At 37.6% G+C, this 21,197-nt stretch overlaps 1 protein-coding gene across 2 annotated transcripts in view; it reads right to left on the bottom strand.

Annotated features, from left to right (window-relative positions):
* The window catches only part of NTNG1 (netrin G1), a 328,355-nt gene that overhangs the window by 144,049 nt on the left and 163,109 nt on the right, over positions 1-21,197 (bottom strand). For both annotated transcript variants that reach the window (XM_036863847.1, XM_036863855.1), the window contains exon 3: positions 16,820-17,460. In XM_036863847.1, the coding sequence (XP_036719742.1) occupies positions 16,820-17,460 (641 nt within the window). The remainder of the gene's footprint in view (positions 1-16,819; positions 17,461-21,197) is intronic.

Below are 21,197 nucleotides of genomic sequence, written 5' to 3'. Positions count from 1 at the left end.
CCCTGCAGATATTTCATATCATCACTTATTAAAATCACAGTTCTTATATCCTTCAGCATTGTTATAACAGCTGCTTTAAAAATCTTTGTGTACTAAGTCCAACATCTTAGTCATGTTGAGTTTGGTCTCAGTTGTCTTTTCTCTACAACATTGGTCATCTTTTTTGTTTGTTTTCTTTATATATTGAATAATTTGCTATTTTATCTGGACACCATGAATAATAATTTGTAGAGACCAATAATCCAATAATTTGGATTCTGTTATGTTCTTCTTTAGAGTATTGATTTTGTTCATTTGTTTTAGCATGCAGTGAAAGTGGCTAAATTCAAACTGCATATGCTGTCTCCTCTGCAATAGCAGCTGAAAGTTCAGTTCTTTTAGCTTTCGCTAGGTTGCTTGGAGACTGCCCCACATATTAATGATTCTGGGATCAGCCAGAGATTTAGGTAGAGTTTATGCATAGTATTTAGGGTTCCCCCCTCTCTGACTCTCTCCTTTTCATATTTCTCTCTTGACATTTTAATTGCTGTGGTTGCCTCATCCTGTCCACTGGTTGTTCAAGTCAATAAGATAAGAAGATTTTCCATCTGAGTTTTAACTGCACCTCCTTTTCCCCATCATGCATTGCATAGACTGAGGCCTGCCCTTGGGGAAAAGCAGAATAAAGGGAAACTCACCTAATACCTCTCCTTTCTTCCAAGTATTGACTCCCCTCCAATATCAGCCTGCCTCTTGTCACTCTCTAGGGCCTTCAAATAATTGCTTTTACATTTAGTCTGGAGTTTGTAGTCATTATTTTCAGGAGAGTTAGCATGATATGAAATGCTTGGCCATTATCAAAAGGAGAGCCCTTGGTGTAGTTTTGGGAGGTGCTTAGAACTACCTGGAAATCCTGAATTGGGGAAGTGAGGCATCATCAGAGAGGAGAACCTCCCTACCTTGGCCTCTTAGGTGCTTGCCTGGGTAAGTTTCTATCCCCAATTCAGGAAGATCTAGCTTTCTCAATACCATTTGTTGAAAAGACTGTCCTTTTCCCTTTGAATGGGATTGACACCCTTGTCAAAAATCATTTGATTATATATGTGAGGTTTATTTTTGTACTCTTTGTTCTATTCTATTGCTCTATATGTCTATCTTTATGCCAGTACTACACTGCTTTGATTATTGTAGCTTTGTAGCAAGTTCTGAAATCAAAAAGTGTAAGACTTCCAACTTTATTCTTTTTCAAGACTGCTTTGGTTATTTGGGGTCTCTTGGGATTCCACATGAATTTTCTGATGGATTTTTCTGTTTCTATAAAAACTGTCATTGAGATTTTGACAGAGATTGCATGGACTGTACAGACTGCTTTAAGTAGTATTGACTTAAAGTAGTATTGACATCTTAACAGCTTTCAAGCCATGAACATGAGATTGCTTTTCATTTATACATGTCTTCAATTTCTTTCAACAATGTTTTGTAGTTTTTAGTGTACAAGTCCTTTGCCTTCTGGGTTAAATTTGTTCCTAAGTATTTTATTCTTTTTGATAGTATTGTAAATGAGATTGTTTTCTTAATTTCCTTTTAGAATTGTTCATTGTTAGTGTATAAAAACACAACTTCTTTCTGTGTGTTGATGTTGTATCCTGCAAATTTGCTGAATTTTAACATTATTTTTAAAACTGATTTTATTCTGACGACATGTTCAATGAATGAAATGTGAAAAATACAGAAAGACACAAATAAATATTACCCACAATTCCACCACTGTGAGCTTGCCATACATTATGTTCTTTCATTCTCTCTCCTTTGTTCTCATAATCAGCCATTTACTATTAATAATTTTAATCTTATTTTGCTACTTAAGAGTGTATAATGAACTTGAATTATTTTAATAAAGATGTATGTTCACAAAAGGTCACGGCCTGTTTCCATGTCTTCTCAGCTCAAATTCTCTGCAACCCCAACCCTGACCTTAATAATATTTAAAGACCTCATTTACAAATTGTAAGATGGTTTTTATACATTTTTAAACTCCTTGGTTATTGAACCCAGGCGACAAATATCAATTGAAGGCAACTTTGGGACATATGGTGATTTTACTAAATATTTATTGGGCAGAAGAGTCCAATTATTTTCACAGACTTGTCCTCAACCAGAAAAGGAACCAAGAGTCTTTCTGGTCTTCTACTAAAGAATGGACTTGAGGATATGGGGAGGGGGAGGGGTGAGATGTGACAGGGTGAGAGAGTGTCATGGACATATATACACTACCAAATGTAAAATAGATAGCTAGTGGGAAGCAGCTGCACAGCACCTGGAGATCAGCTCGGTGCTTTGTGGCTGCCTGGGGGGGTGGGATGGGGAGGGTGGGAGGGAGGGAGATGCCGGAGGGAGGAGATATGGGAACGTGTGTATATGTGTAGCTGATTCACTTTGTTATAAAGCAGAAACTAACACACCATTGTGAAGCAATTATACTTCAATAAAGATGTTTAAAAAAAAAAAAAGAGTCTTTCTGGTCTTAAAGACACCAATCAGACAAATAATAGAAGAAAATATGTAGGGTGATATTATCCTGAATACATACATTACTCTGATATCTGAGGTAGATAAGTTTTATTCTCTAACTTTGGACAATTGGTTGAAGATTGATGCTTTGCAATTTTAGTATATTGGATAAAGTGGCATTACCAAAAATATTGTGCTTAGCCCCAATTCCCTTGCAGTTTTATGTAAGGAATACACAAAGATGGCCACAGGATGCTTAATGGGAAGAGTACAGATTCTTAGAATGGTTGGTTTGCTTGATGCTCAAAAGGGTATTCCACACCCATTCACTCATTCCCTCACTAAGTATTTACTGAGTGCCTACTATGTGCCAGGCCCAGTTATAGGCACTGAGGGCAGATCAGTGAGTAAAACACAAGTTCTATCTGGATCTAAATTTTGGTTATTCAACAATATCATCCTTGGTTAATTCATTTAACCATTTTGTTTCACATCTGAAAAAGAGGGAGTTACATTATTTTCATGTTTTTTTTTCAGTTCTAAAAGAAATGATTTTGCAGTGCTATGACTCTCTGTTTGGCATACACACTGTCTATTTAATTCCAATACAGGAGTTCATGAGGCTGTCTCCTCCCAACTTGCCAAACTGCTGACCTCTTAGACTCCCCCATCCCATCATCTCTTGGTCCACCCTACCCCCATCTGTTCCCTGACCTAAGTAGCACTGGAGGATCTATAAGTACACATGTATGTCACCAATATGTTGTAACAGCTTTGCTTCCCTGATATTCTAGCAGGACCAAATGAGTAAAAGCAGCCAGGGCAGCCACACAATTCCTAGACAAGGTGATATCCCCTAGCTGTATACTATTTTAGTTTTACTGGGCTTTCATTTGTTATTCATTAACACTCCTCAGGAGTAGAAGGAAGGAGACCCACATTTAACTAAAATCAGCCTGTGGTTTCAAGAATATCTTCCAGAGCAAAGGAAAGAAAGTAAAAATAATACATTAAGTATTAGTTAATCTTATTTTCCTTTATACACATGATTTTAGTTTATTGCTGTAATTAGAGTTTGAGGAGCTACATCTGAGAGGAAGAGAAATCCTCCAGCATCTCTATTTATCTCTAAAATGCACCAGATTGTACCACTTGGCATTTCATTTTTTTACATCTTTGCTGACTCTTCCATCACAATTTCTCTAGCTTAAAAACAAAACAAAAATATCCCTATCTATTCCAATAGAATAGTGAATTTCCTATAATTCTTAAAGATACACAGTACTCTCCAATGTTCAAAAAATAAGAGCAACAGTAAAAAAACAAAGGTACTCCCCATCAAAGCTAGCCTTTCACTAAGATAGTCTCATTTTTTCTCTTAACGTAGCAATGATATCAAAGGATGATAGCTAAAATTAGACCTTGCTGTGAAATATCAAATACCTTTGCTGTTCTTAGCACTGAAAATAGTTCAAACACACACACTATGTTTTCATTTATTTCCTTATATCATATGAAGAGTCCAACGATACTGGAGATTGAAGAGACCTTGTTACCCTACCTGAGTTCCGTTAACACTAATTCTTTGGGGTACTAATAGAGGGTTTCTTTTTGACTAAGTAAGTTTGGGAGGCTCTGGTTAAATAAAATGGAAACATTCCTTTACTGTAGGACATCTCAGGGCCTTTAATATGCTAATATATATTGTGATTCTCCTAGAAGAAAATATTGCAAACAACATTTCCAAAGTCTTTGACCATTACAGCCTTTATTTGAAGAGTAATTCTGAGAAACACAAATCAAGTATAACACTCCCATTTTGAAGATGAGGAGATTCTGCTTATACTGGTTGGGACTTGCTCTGAGGTCACAGAGTTATTAGCACAGCTAGAGCTAGAACCTCTTGACTCCTAGCCAATGTTTCCTTCTAAAATAAGACAAAAAATGATTTTGAGATCCTAATGTTTTGTCCTCTGTCCTCTCAATACATTCCTAGCACATTATCAGTTGTCTTAGGCACCAGTCACAAATCAAGAAAGAGCTGACACAGTCGCTATCCCAATTACATAATATTCTGGATTGGGATCTTTGGACCAATGATATTTGTGAGACACTTACATCACACATTTTAAACCTAGGCTATTCATTCTTCCAATTTTTTTCAAGTGGAGGTTCAGAAATGAACTCATTTGCCAAAACATAAGTAATTTCAAATTTTTCTGTGAAAAATGCCATTGGTATTTTGAGAGGGATTGCATTGAATCTGTAGATTGCTTTGGGTAGTACGGTCACTTCAACAATACTGATTCTTCCAATCCAAGAACACGGTATATTTTTCCATCTGTTTGTGTTGTTTTCAATTTCTTTCATCAGCATCTTATAGTTTTTGGAGTACAGGCCTTTTGCCTCCTTAGGTAGGTTTATTCCTAGGTATCTTATAATTTTTGATGCAATGGTAAATGGGACTGTTTCTTTAATTTCTATTTCTGATATTTCATTTTTAGTGTATAGAAATGCAACAGATTTCTGTATATTAATTTCGTATCCTTCAGCTTTACCAAATTCATTGATGAGTTCTAGCGGTTTTCTGGTGGCATTTTTAGGATTTTCTATGTATAGTATCATGTCATCTGCAAACAGTGACAATTTTACTTCTTCCTTTCCAATTTGGATTCCTTTCATTTCTTTTTCTACTCTAATTGCTGTGGATAGGACTTCCAAAACTATGTTGAATAAAAGTGGTGAGAGTGGGCATCCTTGCCTTGTTCCAGATCACAGAGGAAATGTTTTCAGCTTTTCACCATTGAGTATGATGTTAGCTGTGGGTTTATCATATATGACCTTTATTACATTGAGGTAGGTTCCCTCTATGCCCACTTTCTGGAGAGTATTTATCACAAATGGATGTTGAATTTTAGCAACAGCTTTTTCTGCATCTATTGAGAAGATCATATGGTTTTTATTCTTCAATTTGTTAATATAGTATATCACACTGATTGATTTATGGATATTGAAAAATCCTGGCAATCCTGCCTGGAATAAATCCCACTTGATCATGGTGTATGATCCTTAATGTATTGTTGGGTTTGGCTTGCTAGTATTTTGTTGAGGATTTTTGCATCTATGCTCATCTGTGATATTGGCCTATAATTTTCTTTTTTTGTAGTATCTTTGTCTGATTTTGGTATCAGGGTGATGGTGGCCTCAAAGAATGAGTTCAGAAGTGTTCCTTCTTGTGCAATTTTTTGGAATAGTTTCAGATGGTTAGGTGTTAACTCTTCTCTAAAGAGTTTGGTAGAATTCACCTATGAAGCCATCTGGTCCTGGACTTTTGTTTGTTGGGAATTTTTAAATTACTGATTCAATTACATTACTGGCAATGGATTTGTTCATATTTTCTATTTTTCCTGGTTCAGTCTTGGGAGATTGTACCTTTCCAAGAATCTGTCCACTTCTTTTAGGTTGTCCATTTTTTGGCCTATAGTTGTTCATAGTAGTCTCTTATGATCCTTTGTATTTCTATGGTGTCAGTTGTAACTTCTCCTTTTTCATTTAAGATTTTATTGGTTTGGGCCTTCTCCCTTTTTTTTTCTCAATGAGTCTGCCTAAAGGTTTATCTTTTCAAAGAACCAGCTTTTAGTTACGTTGATCTTTTCTATTGTTTTTTTAGTCTCTATTTCACTTATTTCTGCTTTGATTTTTATGATTTCTTTCCTTCTACTAACTTTAGGTTTTGTTTGTTCTTCTTTCTCTAGTTCCTTTAGGTGTAAGGTTAGGTTCTTTATTTGATATCTTGTTTCCTGAAGTAAGCTTGTATTGCTATAAACTCCCCTCTTAGAACTGCTTTTGCTGCATCCCATAGGCTTTGGATCACCATGTTTTTGTTTTCATTTGTCTCTAGGCATTCTCTAACACTATATACAAAAATAAACTCAAATGGATTAAAGACCTAAATGTAAGCCTGGATACTATAAAACTCCTAGAGGAAAACATAGGCAGAACACTCTTTGACATAAATCACAGCAATATCTTTTTGGATCCTTCTCCTAAAGTAAAGAAAATAAGAGAAACACCAACAACAACAAATGGGACCTAATTAAACTTAAAGGCTTTTGCACAGCAAAGAAAACCATCGACAAAATGAAAAGACAAACTACTGAACAGGAGAAAACATCTGCAAATGATATGACCAAGAGGAATTAATATCCGACATATATAAACTGCTTATACAACTCAACATCAAAAAAACAAACAGAACTGAATAGACATTTTTCCAAACAGGAAAGGTAGATGGCCAACAGGCACATGAAAAGATGTTCAGCATTGCTAATCATCAGGGGAATGTAAATCAAGACCACAATGAGATATCACCTCACACCTGTTAGAATGGCTATCATTAAAAAGAACACAAATAACAAATGTTGGCAAGGATGTGGGGAAAAGAGAACACTTGTATACTGCTGGTGGGAGTGTAAATTGGTGCAGTCACTGTGGAAAACAGTATCGAGGTTTCTCAAAAAACTAAAAATAGAACTACCTTATGACCCAGCAATCCCACTCCTAAGTAAATATCTAAAAAAACCCAAAAACACTAATTTGAAAAGATACATGTACTCCAATGTTCATAGCAGCATTATTTACAATTGCCAAGATATGAAAGCAACCTAAGTGTCCATCCACAGATGAATGGATAAAGAAGGTGTGGTATATACATACAATTGAATACTACCAAGTCATAAAAAAGAATGAAATTTTGCCATTTGCAGCAACATGGATGGATTTGGAGAGCATTACGCTAAGTGAAGTCAGATGGAGAAAGACAAATACTGTATGATATCACTTACATGTGGAATCTAAAAAATACAACAATCTAGTGAATAAAACAGAAAACAAGCAGACTCACAGATATAGAGAACAAACTAGTGGTTACCAGTGGGGGGTAAGGGCAATATAGAGGTGGGGGAGTGGGAGGTATAAACTATTGGGTGTAAGATAGGCTCAAGGGTGTATTGTACAACATGGGGAATATACCAATATTTTTTAATAACTGTAAATGGAAAGTAACCTTTAAAATTGTAAAAAAAAATTTTTTATAAAAATAAAAAAGCAAAACAAAATTCCATCTCCTCTTTGCCACTGATTGTTGATCTTGTTTAGATACAGTTTTCTTACCTATAAAAAGGAGGCAGAACTAGCAATCATGAATTTATATGCAGTGCAGTTAATTCTGGTTACACTAACATTTATTATTCTAAATGTGGCTTAATGAATTGGAGTATATACTTATATTGTTATGAAATCAATATATCTATCCACACAATCAAATTACTATGATAAAAGCCAGGACCTTAACACTTTTGTTCTTGTATTTGGAGAATGAATGGAAAGAGTGTCTCTACTGAACCGCTGATCACATAGATCCACAAAAACTCTTACATTAAATATCGACCAATGGCCATGAACTCCTAATGTGTCAGGAAATACCTTTGAACCTAGGGGCAAAAAAACAAGAAGACCTTCCAAAGATGACAACCACTGAATTAGAATAAAGAACTTGGGTCCTGAAGGTGGATGGAAAAGCTGAGTGTATCCCTATTTCCCATTGTTTGGGCATACAGATGTAGCCAGAACATAACTTCCTCTAAAAATGATAAATTAAGTGAGGGAGAAAATTATCTCACTTTTTTATTATGTGGTATTTTGCCTAAATATCCTTATGTTTCTTAAAAGGAGACATCTTTCCTTTAATGACCCATTAGTTTAAAAAAAATCTCTGGCACTGGGGAGTTAAGGATAAAGAGACAACTTCCTAAACTGGGTTGTTTTTCTGCACACTAATGAAGTTCATAATTTAACTGGAGAAATTATTAGATACTTTCTCTCCTTATAACGGTATAAACCTCAGAGGAAAATGAGCTGCTTATGCATATATTCTCTTTATAATTCAAGAAATCCTCAAGGATTTAAAAAATATGCCCCAAATCAGAATGGCACTCTGTTGTCCTCTTAACATGGGTTCACACCATAAATCTTTATTTAAAGCATTTTCACTGGAGTTAAGTAGCAATGCTCTATGTTGTTTTTTATTTTTAATTATGGTTACTAAGCTTTTCATCTGAATGCTCTTATTTATTGAATTTCATTTTCCTTCAAAAAGAAGAAGAAATTAAAATGAAAATTTTTGGTTGATAGAATGGTTAAATTTAACTTGGAAAAAAAAAGAAGACTTGGAGGGATAGAATCCTTGACTGCAAATTTATGAAATTTTATTATATGAAAGAGGTAGCACACATTCACTATAGTTCCAGAAGAGAGAATGTGAACTAATATATGGAAGTTAAAAGGAAAATTTGATTGCTCTCAATTGAAGGATAAACTTTCTTAAAATAAACTAAGGTAGTTGGCCATTTCCAAGTTTATCCATTAATGTTTGTGGCTTGTTTTAGTGTTTGATGATGCCCGTTAAGTGGAAGTAGTTGCAGGTATTAAAGGTCTATGGAAAAATATGGGAAAAAATTAAGTTCATCTATTTATTTTCCCCCTCAGAAAATGAGCAACTATCTTAATTTTGTTAAAACCTAACACAATATGACAAATTAGCCCAATCACACATTATAAAGTTGCTAAAAATGAAGTAAGAAGTTAGAGTTCAGATAAACACACTGCAATCTGGTATAATGAAATGCAGGTTTCCTCCGCTATCTGAAAGTAGGGAGCTCCTATGAAACCTTTTGTAAGCTGAAATGGCGTAAAGCGAAGAAGCAGTTACCCTAGGGCACATCTTGGTAACAGATGCACAGAATAAGTTGAGATAAGAGCACAGAAGCTCACAGACACAGTTCCAAACTATGCAGGCTTGATGCTGAGATGCTGCGTGTAGTTCCCAGGGAAGGAGCCTGGTGGTGCCGCTCTCACCAGGCTGCTCAGGGTGCACGCTGCCTCTAACAGGGCTTGCTGCAGAACAATCGCTGAACACTATTTTTGCTTTTCTCCTTTTTAAATAAAGGTGAAAATCCTCTTTAGACTCCTTTTGGTGAACGAAAACAGGTACTAATGTAGGTCTTTTGTAAAAGCAAAATGGGGATACCTGTACTGGGCCAAAAGTCATGGAGAAGTGCCTTCCAGAATATTCCAAGAAGGGTAGAGCCACAAGACTTATTGGTTCATTATTGCCATTTAAAGATGGGTCTTTTGGGAATATCCTGAGTCTGCTATATGTACTGAGCTCACTTCAGGTTAGTGGGGCTACAAGAGCATAATAAAGAGAAAACATGAAGTTTGTAATTAGCAACCTGATTTTGTCACTTTATTATGTGTAGGATGTTATAAAAAAAAAAGTCATGGAACTTCTCTGGTCTTCAGTTTCTCATCTGTAAAATGGGGTTAAATAGCACCTGCCTCGCAAGTTACTTGTAAGGACTAAAGGAAAGAAGGTGTATGACAAGAATCTTGTAACCTGAGTGCTGTACAAATGTAAAGGATTACCACTTAAACATTAATAGGGGCTATTAGAATCACCTCATTCCCCTCTTTTCTGATTTCCTTCTGTTTCTCAGAGTTTTTCTTAATTACCTTCAAAAATTACCTCTTAAATGACAGTACTCCACAGAGTTCTGTAACTGTTCTATAAATGACCATAGTCATTTATAATTATAAGGGAAAACACCCTATCGTATCAATGTCATCCATTCCCTAAACTTCAACCATCACATGTAAGGTGATAATTTTCAAACCTACATTTCTAATGCAAACCTTTCTCTGGAACACCAGAGCAGTATTTTCAAATCCTTTACTGGACTCCCCACTTGGATCCCTACTAAAGTCTTTCCTTCTCTGAAATCTGATTGGTTGCCAAGTCCTATTGACTTTGTAAGCAAATATTAAACCCTTATGCTCTGATTGCTTTTGTGGAATTTGGAGAGCTTTTACAGACTCTCCACTTGAGCATCAGGACTTGGAGTTACGGTTGCTCCACAATTAAGCAATGTTACTGCTCTCCTTGTCTCTCTCTGTATTTCCTTGCTAATACAGCCACACTGGATTATCCTCTAACACCACTGCCTTAGAATGTTTCTCACCTACATTTAGTTGCTATATGAGAACCCATATAATCTTAGATTTCCTATGACACTGGGAACTCAGAGGCCAAGATGCAGGAATCCTTAAAGGCTTCTTGGAGATACTAAATGTCCATAGGGAGAAAGAAGATCGAAGAGCATCTCCCAGGATTTGTCCACTCCACCAATTCCTCACTATTTGGAGCTCCTCAACATGCTGTGCTGTTTTTAAGCATAATTTGTAACCTAGAATATCCATTCTGCACTGGCTGCTTGGCATTCTAAGGCACATATTCAAGATACCATGAAAACGTCATCCTCATCAAAGCTTCTGCGAGGCTTCCCAGATTAAGTTAGTATCTCCTGCTCTGTTTCCAGGGCGCTTTACACAGTCACACAGTAAAAGCATTTAACCCAAGCTGTCATCATTTTTTGTTTACATGTCTCAGCCCCTTCTGGATATCAGTTCCTTGAAGGCACTGACTATGCCTCCTGCATCTCCATATAGCCACTGTCTAGCCCAGCACCTGTCCCAGGGCAGAGGTAAAGTCTTTTTGGGTAACAGAAAGAAGAAAGCTGTTACAAAAGCAGAGTCTGTTAAGCAGTAGTAAAGCCCAACCTCAGTATTTAGGACTAATTGGGAAGAATGGAAAAATGACAGGCCAAATGCGTCAAAAGCACCCTGCAGGACGCCTCTCACAGGAGAGACGAAGGGTAAATATTTTGGTGGATTTATTCAAATTGCAGCTAGGAAAAAGACTAAGAGAAATTACAGAATAAATGTAAGTCTTTTATAATTGGCAGAGCACTCCCATATTACATGTGTTTTCCAAATTATTTGAGAAAATTTGAAGAATGCCCAACTGCTTTTTTACTTTTAAACTTCCACCGGTGTTCCTGTTTACCTAATATCACAAGTTTGTGCACTAACCATTTGAAAGCCTTGCTTCAAGAAAGTGAATTTCAACCTCACTTTGTCCCAATTAGAGCAAATACCAAGGCGGCGACATTTAAACAAATATATCTGATTCTTTCTGAGGGTGAGAGTATAGGGGACCTTTCTCACTTCTGATACCCAAAGAGAATATTTCTGTCCCTGGACCTTCCCAGGTCCTGGGATTAGGCAGGGAGGCTGTGGTTCTGAGCTGGGGCAGCAGTGAAGCAAAGAAAGCACCCAAAAGTGTGTGGAAGTGGAGCTTCTGTGCTAATGCTCCCTGGATCTTTTCTTAAAGATAAATGGAGGCATCGAGGGCAAAGTCAATTCTATAAATAGTAACTGACAGCCAACCGCCTATAGGGAGTTTGGGTAGGCCCTGCAGGGATCAAGAAATGAGTAAACACTATTGAGAAAAAAATATTGATAATTATGTTTAGGAATAGTGTGTAACAAGGCAAGTAATGGAGATGTGCATTCCAGTTTTCTACCGCTGGGAAAAGTTCTTACAATTCTGTCCTAAATCTTTTGAGGTTGAAAAAAATTTCGGTTATCTTATGTCTGAAACCAGTACCTTGATACGTTGCCGACTGTATATCTTACAAATAAATGAGCATATTATCCAATGTTCATTGGTCTTTCAGACTTCACAATTATTACAATAAATTGCATTACTTCCTGGAAGCCCTTCACCTCAAAGAAACAATAATGTTGAATTTATATTCTATAAAATCTATGTATCTGACAAATATAATGTTTACTTTTCAATTAATTTGAATCTGGAAAGTTTAAACAGAAACAAAACACTTAAAAGTCAAAACTTCCAATTGTGTGACTAAGAAAACATTTTGGACATTATCTACATTTAACAGCCCTGTGCATCTAACTCCCTGTCTGTATAAAAAGATGTTCAGAACAAACATCTACTCTTCATTTCTCCTCTCACCCCTCGTCTGGGTAGATTTTATTTATGCATTAGATGACCTTTTTGGCCATTAGAACCATCTTGCTTCAGCAGTTAATTAACACAAGTACCATAATTTAATACAGTTAATGCTACTTGATGCCCTTTAATGTAACTTCCATTAGTAATATTATTGTAGTATTACCCTGTAAATTAAAATGAGATCAAGACTAAGAGAGCCACTCTTTAATTAAGGTACTGGCACACTGCACTCGTCTATTATTCACTAGAGAAAATCACTCTGATTTACTGAAGCAGGACATCCATAAGTCAGAATTAGTCCATGAAGATTATTAGGTTTATTGAACAATGTAAGTAACATGGAGTTGCTGAGATTGCCAACGGCCATATGTCCTCTTTTTCCTCCATTATCTTAATAAATACACAATAAGAGTGAGTAAATGGAAGCAAAATATGTATGTAGCAAAAGAGGCATAACATTTTTATGATGTGATTATAGTTGTCACCAATAAAATTGGTATCAGATGTGTCACATGCTAAAAAGAACATAAATGCTACATTAGTTTAATAACAATCAAAACATCGTTTTTACACCAAATAATACAAGTCAGTATAAAACATAAAGGCCATATACACATGTGCACCGGAAGTAGAAAATTGGAATTCACAGTCAATTGTTTTTGTTTCGTAGCTTAATATTTCAAGGTGAAAAAAGTTGTAGTATTATGTGTCCACTATTCTAAGGAAATTTACCCACTTTCCCCAAATAACTCATGCCAATTCTCACATCATGGTGGGGGTGGGGGTGGAGTGACAGGTAGAAAAATATCATTATAATGATCAGACATAGACATGTAAAAGTAAGTTAAACATTGCAATCACATCAAGGATGGTAGAGGGCATGGGTTGAGGGAAGCAAAGACAGTTATATTTTGGAAAGTTTATATTTATGATATTCTTGAAAAGAAATTTTAGTACTTTCTTTTAGAGATCATCAATTAATGTTCAATCCTCCTGTAGATTATTTACTATGTAGGAAAAAGACAACTCAGGATTTTAACCCAACTGAAATTTTCAAGCGTATATCAGCTTCTTTGCTGAAAGGGCTGTGAACCAGGCAACAGCTCAACAGTTCCCTTAGTGGCTCCATCTTCCTTATATAACTTAGAAGCTGGAGATATGCCCGAGCCATCAGGCCTTGCTTCTTTAGTCCCTCCCTTAAGACTAAAAATACCCCAGCCATCTGGTACCTAGCACAGTACATGCCAGCATCAGTTTTGCCCTGAGGAATTTGGACAGAGTTTGGAGGTGACAGAGTGGAACCTTATGGAAGGGGCTCACCTCTATTGGACCTTTCTCTTTTGCCCAGCTGCTTCCTCACCAGCTTTCAGTTGACTGGTGAACAGGAAAAGACAGTGGAGGTGAGCCCCAGAGAAGGGAGGAGGGCTCCTCCAAACTCCTCAGAACCATTGAAATGCAGTTGAAGGATACTACTAGGATGAAGGATAAAAGAAAAATGATAAATCTGGTGGGGTTCTACATTTCTAACATGGCACCTTTAAGTGACAGTATGTCCGACTCCAATAGAGAGTGCACCAAAATGCTTTTAGCTTTAAAGTGTATTTTACACTCTCTTAAGTAATCAGAGGAAACAAAAATGAATATCTAATAACAGAAATAAGCCCAAACAATGTTTATTTTCCAGCCAAAAAACATCACAAGACTGCCTTTTTTATAAGTGAAAAATGAGAGTTTTAGGGGAAGTTGGGCTATAAGGATTTTGGCTTAGATTAAGGATTTCTCAAACTGTAAGTGAGCTGACCTAGATGATTCTACCTAACAATATAGATCACACTAGGATTCAAATTCACATCTCAACTTATTAATTTTGACATTTATTCTTGTAGATAAACAGAATGCTTGTTACTTTGTTGTGGTATGCTATTGTTAATAATATCAACATCAGAGCTTCCCTGGTGGCACAGTGGTTGAGAATCTGCCTGCCAACGCAGGGGACACAGGTTCGAGCCCTGGTCTGGGAAGATCCCACATGCCACGGAGCAACTAGGCCCGTGAGCCACAACTACTGAGCCTGCGCGTCTGGAGCCTGTGCTCCGCAACAAGAGAGGCCGCGATAGTGAGAGGCCCGCGCACCGCGATGAAGAGTGGCCCCCGCTTGCCGCAACTAGAGAAAGCCCTCGCACAGAAACGAAGACCCAACACAGCCAAAAATAAATAAATAAAATTAAAAGAAAAAAAAGAAACCAAGCCTCCTTAGTGCCCACCAGAGCTTCTTAAAAAAAAAAAATAATAATAATAATAATAATAATATCAACATCAACTGTTTTTATATACTGTATGTTCCCAAGAATAAGATACTGGAAACTGATCTTTTGCTAAAATATTCATGAGTACAATAGCTGCATTTTATTATAAATCACAAACTCATATTTAACGTCATGGCTCCACACTGCTCTCGTGTCATGCCCTGGTCGTATATGAACTCTAGAACCCACAAGCTCAATATTGAACCAGTGCATATTTCTCTCGGAAATATGATTTTGCTCTAAAGATATTTTCATCAAACTTCACCAAACCTTGGTTAAAAGTTTTAAAAGAGGCTCCATAGCTAAAGATTCTTGACTCTTCCATGAGAAACATGAAGCCAGAACAAAGCTGAGAGTAGGCGGCCATCAGTTCCTGCTATTCTCCGTAAGTCAGATTCCATAAGGTAAAATTCTGAAACCTTTGTCACCTTACCGAGGTCACGCCCACCACCCCATTCTGCGTGCCCACTCTGGCTCTTACTTAACAGCAGTGGCCACTTCTTCATTCTAGTGCACAAGTGTACCAACACTATTATTAAAGGTGGTTTGAGACAACTCTCTGAAGCCCAGGGAGTCTCAACACTTCTCCAGTCTCTGAGGACTAGGCAGCCCTGAGGGATTACTGGAAGCCAGTAATCAATGAATCTGGACTTATTTGTTTAGCTTTTATGATTAACTAAACCTACATGATGTATGTACTGTTTATATTCTTATCCTCATATATTTTGATTGAAAGCTCTCTTGGCATTTTTAGAACGATTATTGCTTTGCTTCACATTTCCTTTTTTTTTTCCCAATGTGCTCTATACTCCACTCTTACCTTTAGTTTTCCCAACTCATCATCTCATGCTTCAACTCCCATCAGTTGGCTATTCTGGTAGCATACCACACTTCAAAATCTGGTTGAGAATCTCTGTGTTGGTGGTCCTGGTTCTCATTATTCAAGTTTTTCATTTAAATGTCTTCAAACTCCCTGGAAACTTGCTCAATTGTGTCTCTGGTATATTATCAAAACAAAGATATGCCTGACTGGGAGCATTAATGCATTTGAACTCTGGTACATCCGTAATTGACTGACAAAATGAAGGCAGCCTGAGTCAGGTTCATATTTTAAATGATAGCATATCCTTTTAAGATAATAACATCCAAAAACCTGAAAAGTAGAGCTTGCCCCTCTTTAAAAAATGCAGTGTATTTCCTAAATGCTTTCGGTTCTGATTTAATAAATGTAAAGAGATATAACTTTCACTTCCGGAACTTTTTTGGTACGATATAACAAAACATAAACAGAGAGTTGAACCATGCTGAAACTCTCTCTTGCATTCAAAAACAATAGTAAGGGGGCTTCCCTGGTGGCGCAGTAGCTGAGAATCTGCCTGCCAATGCAGGGGACACGGGTTCGAGCCCTGGTCTGGGAAGATCCCACATGCCGCGGAGCAACTAGGCCCGTGAAACACAACTACTGAGCCTGCGCGTCTGGAGCCTGTGCTCCGCAACAAGAGAGGCCGCGATAGTGAGAGGCCCGCGCACCGCGATGAAGAGTGGCCCCCGCTTGCCGCAACTAGAGAAAGCCCTCGCACAGAAACGAAGACCCAACACAGCCATAAATAAATAAATTAATTAATTTAAAAAAATACTCCTCTTGAACTGATTAAAAAAAAAAAAGAAGCAAGATTATAACAAAAAACAAAAAACAAAAAAACAATAGTAAGATGTATTTCTTGTTTTTCAGTCCCTTTTACAGAGCAGCTGGCTTTGTTCCCCTGGCTTCGTTACCTTAAAGACTTAAACCACGCCCTGACCTAGGGACTTTCTTGTTCTCAAGTAAGATGCTTTTTTTTGGCCTTTGGTTTAAATTCTAAGAAATCCTGCCAGGTTCAGGTTCAGTGACAGCAAGTCTGGGATCACAAATTACTGCTGAGTTAGAAGGGTCTCAAACGCCTCAGAACCTAACTCTAGGCTGGCCTTCCTGAGAAAATGTTACAGTAGAAAGGGACAAATGTCACTCTACAGCTGCAGGAGCAGCAAACTGGCCTTTTCTTTGGACACACCCATTCTCATTCAAGTCAGACAGTTGTTTTCTTACCTTCCGTGAACCTTTATGTCTGAGATGGCGTAAAAGTAGCGTGCCAAGTGTAGCTCATCTACAAATATTTCCCCAACGGCAGGTCTCAAAAGCCTTATCCTCAGGTCTGTGACAGTGAAGAAATCTCTGAGTTTCTTGGTTGTATCCAGTTGTCCGTAGAGGGATGCCATATTGCGTAGCCAAGGTCCGGCAAAAAACGCGAACCTATCTTTGATTTCAAAGTGGATTATTTTGCTATTTGTCATATACCCTGTGGAGTACTCTTCTGTGCAAATGATTTCTAAGACCGTATGCTGTGATAAATCCTTCACGGATTTAGGATCCATGTGGAAAGCATCTAAGCAGTCTGTGGCATAATACTGATAGGGCTGCCATGTTCGTCCATAATCAAGAGATTTCTCCAGGATCATTTGGTCTGGACGCCCCGATTCAAAGGTAATAACTATGTTGTCTGTGAGCTCAATAGTTTTGCTCCAAGACAGAGTGATGTTAACCTGGAGAGGCTTGGGATACTCTTTCCAAGTAGCAGACTGCCAAAATGTAGAGGGATGTCTTCCTTCAAAATCAAACATCAGCTCAGGTGGATGTGCCAGCTCCGGGGTACTTGCATCACACTCATTATTGCACATGTAGGGGTTGCCCTATGGAAGAAGAACAAAAGAGGGTGCATCAAAACACTGGTGTGACACAAGTCTTGCCATATTGCTGTTGCTGAGTGGGAGGCTAGGAGAAAAAGAAAAAAACCAACAACAACCTGCTTGCAGTAATCATTTTTATTTGCCTTAACTGGATTCTCCTCTTTAATAGCTTAAAAAAAAAAAAAAAAAAAAAAAAAGGCAATATGGTAATTTTCTTGTCTTATTTCCTTCCATAGTCTTTAAGAAATGAAAACAGTTTATTTATCCCATATGTGTTAGACCCATAATGTGATCTCAGAAGCACAAAGACACTGAGCAACTGTCTAACAGCTCAATACCTCCGCATCCTCTTAGAAAGATGCTATAGAAAAGCAAGGAAATTCCTCCATGCCTCAAGGACATTCCTCAAGAGCACAATTTTTTAAGAAGTCATTTTTCAAGTAAAGCTTTAGAATTAGCAATGAACCGTAGATACCTGTGTCCTGTTTGGGAAACAATACCCCCATACGACATCCAGCTTCTTTTTGCTTCACCTCAAATCCATCATACTTAACTGGGTCCCTGCTTCATAAAGCTTGCTTTTAAAGCATTTACTTTGTTCACCACAAATCATTAAAATGTGGTACACTACAGGCTCTGGGGCTTGGTCCCAACATCTGCCATCCTATTAGCTAGAGGCAAGGGGATCGCTCAGGAAAGACTTTGGGCGGGGGTGTGCTCCAACTTATCAGGACAGGAAAATCCAGTACTTAATTAGAAGGTTTTTGCAAACAGTCACAGCCATTTGATGTATTACCCTGTGCCGGCCCACGGTCAGCTCTCCGTGGATGTTAGCCATTATTATTATTTTCCCTCACACAAAGGCTAATTCCTTCACAGTCCACTCTAACAAGAAGCTGAAAATACGTCTCCTTGTCATATATCACAAGTTATAACACCACTTATGCGAAACCTAATGGCTGCTCTCAGGTTTCATTGGTAGACTGATTCTATGGCAAACAATTGGCTCCCCAATTTCGGTTTATTTTGTGTTTTAAAAAATGGTATCATTTGGAGTCAACTATTCAGGTATTTCTCTATTACCCTGTACTGGGTAATTATAAGCATGAATGGGTGAAAGAATCGATCCTCTGACATTGTCCTTAGGCTTTCTCTTGTAAGTACAACTAGATTTTTTCTTTTTGCCTTTTCATGAACTGAGACCTTTTCATCATATCTGCAGGATGCATGAGCTGGATCTCAAATAATGAATTTACACTTTAGACATTAATGCTCAGTTACCAGCTGACTCCTGTGAAATGTAAGACGAACATTGGAGACTTGCTTTGGCCTCCCTAGAGGCAACTTTCTCCTGCCTAGTCAGCTAATACTTTCACTCTCTCTTTTCCATTAATGCAACTGAATCCTAAAGCTGGCAACAGGTTTGGGGGTCTGAGTGTAATTGAGATGGGGTAGGAGAAAGGAGAGAAGGTACTTTATTTGAGGACCAGAAATGTTTTAAAAATATATTCAAGGCATCAGTGATAATGGAAATGTTTCTGTTCTCTCTTGAATTTCAATTCCCTATTCCTGATCCCAGCATCTGTGGCACTATTTATAGTATCCCCCTCATAGTGAGCCAATGGGGGCAAAATAAGTTTCTGTTCCAGGTGGAATAAATCACCAAATTTATTATTATTTAAACTCTCTTAAGCATACCAGAGAGCCAAATGCAGAGCTCTGCAAACTGGCAAAGGCTTTTTATGGAGGGCTATAAATATTGTGGAATCTGTCAGGATTTATAAATTCTAAATATATGGAAATGCACATTTTACTGGAAGGGGTCAGATTTACACAAATCACACCTTCATTTGAAATTTACTGGAAAAAATATGGTCACTTCAAACTCTGTCAGCAGGTAGCCATGTGCACAATCATTAACTTGGATGCTACCACCTTTCTCCTGACAAAAGCGTCTTCATCTGAGGTCAAGGGTATTGAAACACAGGAAATCAACTCTGCGGGATACACCAAAGGGAGTTATCAGACATTTGTATTAAGTCTTGTTGAAATATAGCATTTCTTTGATTTCTGCTTAGATACACAGAGCTCCTCAGATGCGGACAGGGTCTGTGACAAAAAAGGAGGCACAGCTAGCTGACTCTGGGTGTGGGTCAATACTAGTAAACCTGTCTTAGAAAATATGCTTGAAGATATCTATTTAAAAAGCACTCGTTTCTACATTTGATAAAAGGTGTTGACAATACCCAGCGTTTATTTAGCACTTATAGATCATTTACTTTACATACATTATCCTGGGTAATCCTTTTCATCCCTAACTTACGGAAGAGAAAAGTGAGGCATACAGAAGTGTTAAGTAACTTGTCCAAGGTCATATAACAGAGTGAGTAAGGGGTGGAGCCGGAACCCACTTTTCCTGCACCTGACCTGGCCCATTCAACTCCTAAGTCAATGGAATTCCCTATGATGCAATCTAGTCTTGGAAACAAGAGTTGACTGGTAGAACAGAAGAGCCTATGACCAAATGAGTTTGGAAAACACAGCCTAAGGTCTTCTTGCCTTGGAGAGCCCTAATGAACATTATCATACCTCTGAGATGCCTTGACGTTAAGAACCTTCCTTAGCTTCATATATTACCTAGTTTCAGAAACTTATTTGACCACGGATCCCCTTTTTGTTTTAGTAACCCCTATTTATATACCACATAAGTATAGATTCCTGGAGAGCATCCTTCGAGATTCTCTGCTTTGTATTACTCTTAAAGTTGTAAACATGTGGATGGATGCCAAACAACGGGGCACAACCCGAAGTTTTAGTTGTTTAATGAAGACATAGCCACATCCAGCACTGTCTGCTTTTGTTCTGGAGCGGGACACCCTTCCACTTGGGCTGAGAAGATAGCCAGACCAGGATAAATGCTTACACCTACATCAAGTTGTCAGCCATCAAAATGCATGCCAGGAAAAGGGGAAAATTTTGTTTCTTTGCACTGATCTGGTAGTTTAAGCTTCATGTATTCAATAATTATTTATTGACTGCCTACTGTATTATTATATTTAAGGCACTTGTCTTGGCTCTCAGGATACAACAGTAGAAAAATCCAAATCCTTGCTTTTAGCAGAGCTTCCGTCTTAGTTGGGGAGAGATGCACTAAAAAACCCAGATGTATAATGCTTTATAATGTTACATGATGATAACTGCTATACAGAAAAATAAAGCCAATTAAAGGGGAGAATGCTGTTGGAGAAAGGATACTGACTGCAATTTTATATTGGGAGGTCAGAGAAAGTCTCGCCTCGAGAATATGACATTTGAGCAGATTAAGAACAATTCCCAGTTTACACAGGAGATAATCAGAGGTTGACCAAAATGAGAGTTTCGTCCTTCATCTGACTCTACTCCTAGTGATAATTTCAGCAGCATAACAATTTATTGAAATTGATGAGTAAAAAACTCATTTCAAATGAAAATCCACACCAAATGACTGTAGATACCAAAACCCAAACAAACAAACAAGAAATTGAACTATTCTTATTTCATAGCATCCGTGCTCTTTTAGGAGATTAATGATTTGATGGCCATTAACATAACTTACTGAGAGATAATGACATTGAGAGAAAATTAGCAGAGGAAAAAGAAGATCATTCTGGTTCCCTAAGAAGAAACCCTGCATGCTGGGTGAAAGAGAAAAAAGAGGAAAATAAGAAAGCCAAAGCTGAAAATCTTACCATTCTGGAAAG

Source organism: Balaenoptera musculus, chromosome 1 (assembly GCF_009873245.2).
Source record: "Balaenoptera musculus isolate JJ_BM4_2016_0621 chromosome 1, mBalMus1.pri.v3, whole genome shotgun sequence".
Lineage (NCBI taxonomy): Eukaryota > Metazoa > Chordata > Mammalia > Artiodactyla > Balaenopteridae > Balaenoptera > Balaenoptera musculus.
Note: the sequence above shows the minus strand (reverse complement) of the source record. Positions and strands in the feature narration are given on the sequence as shown.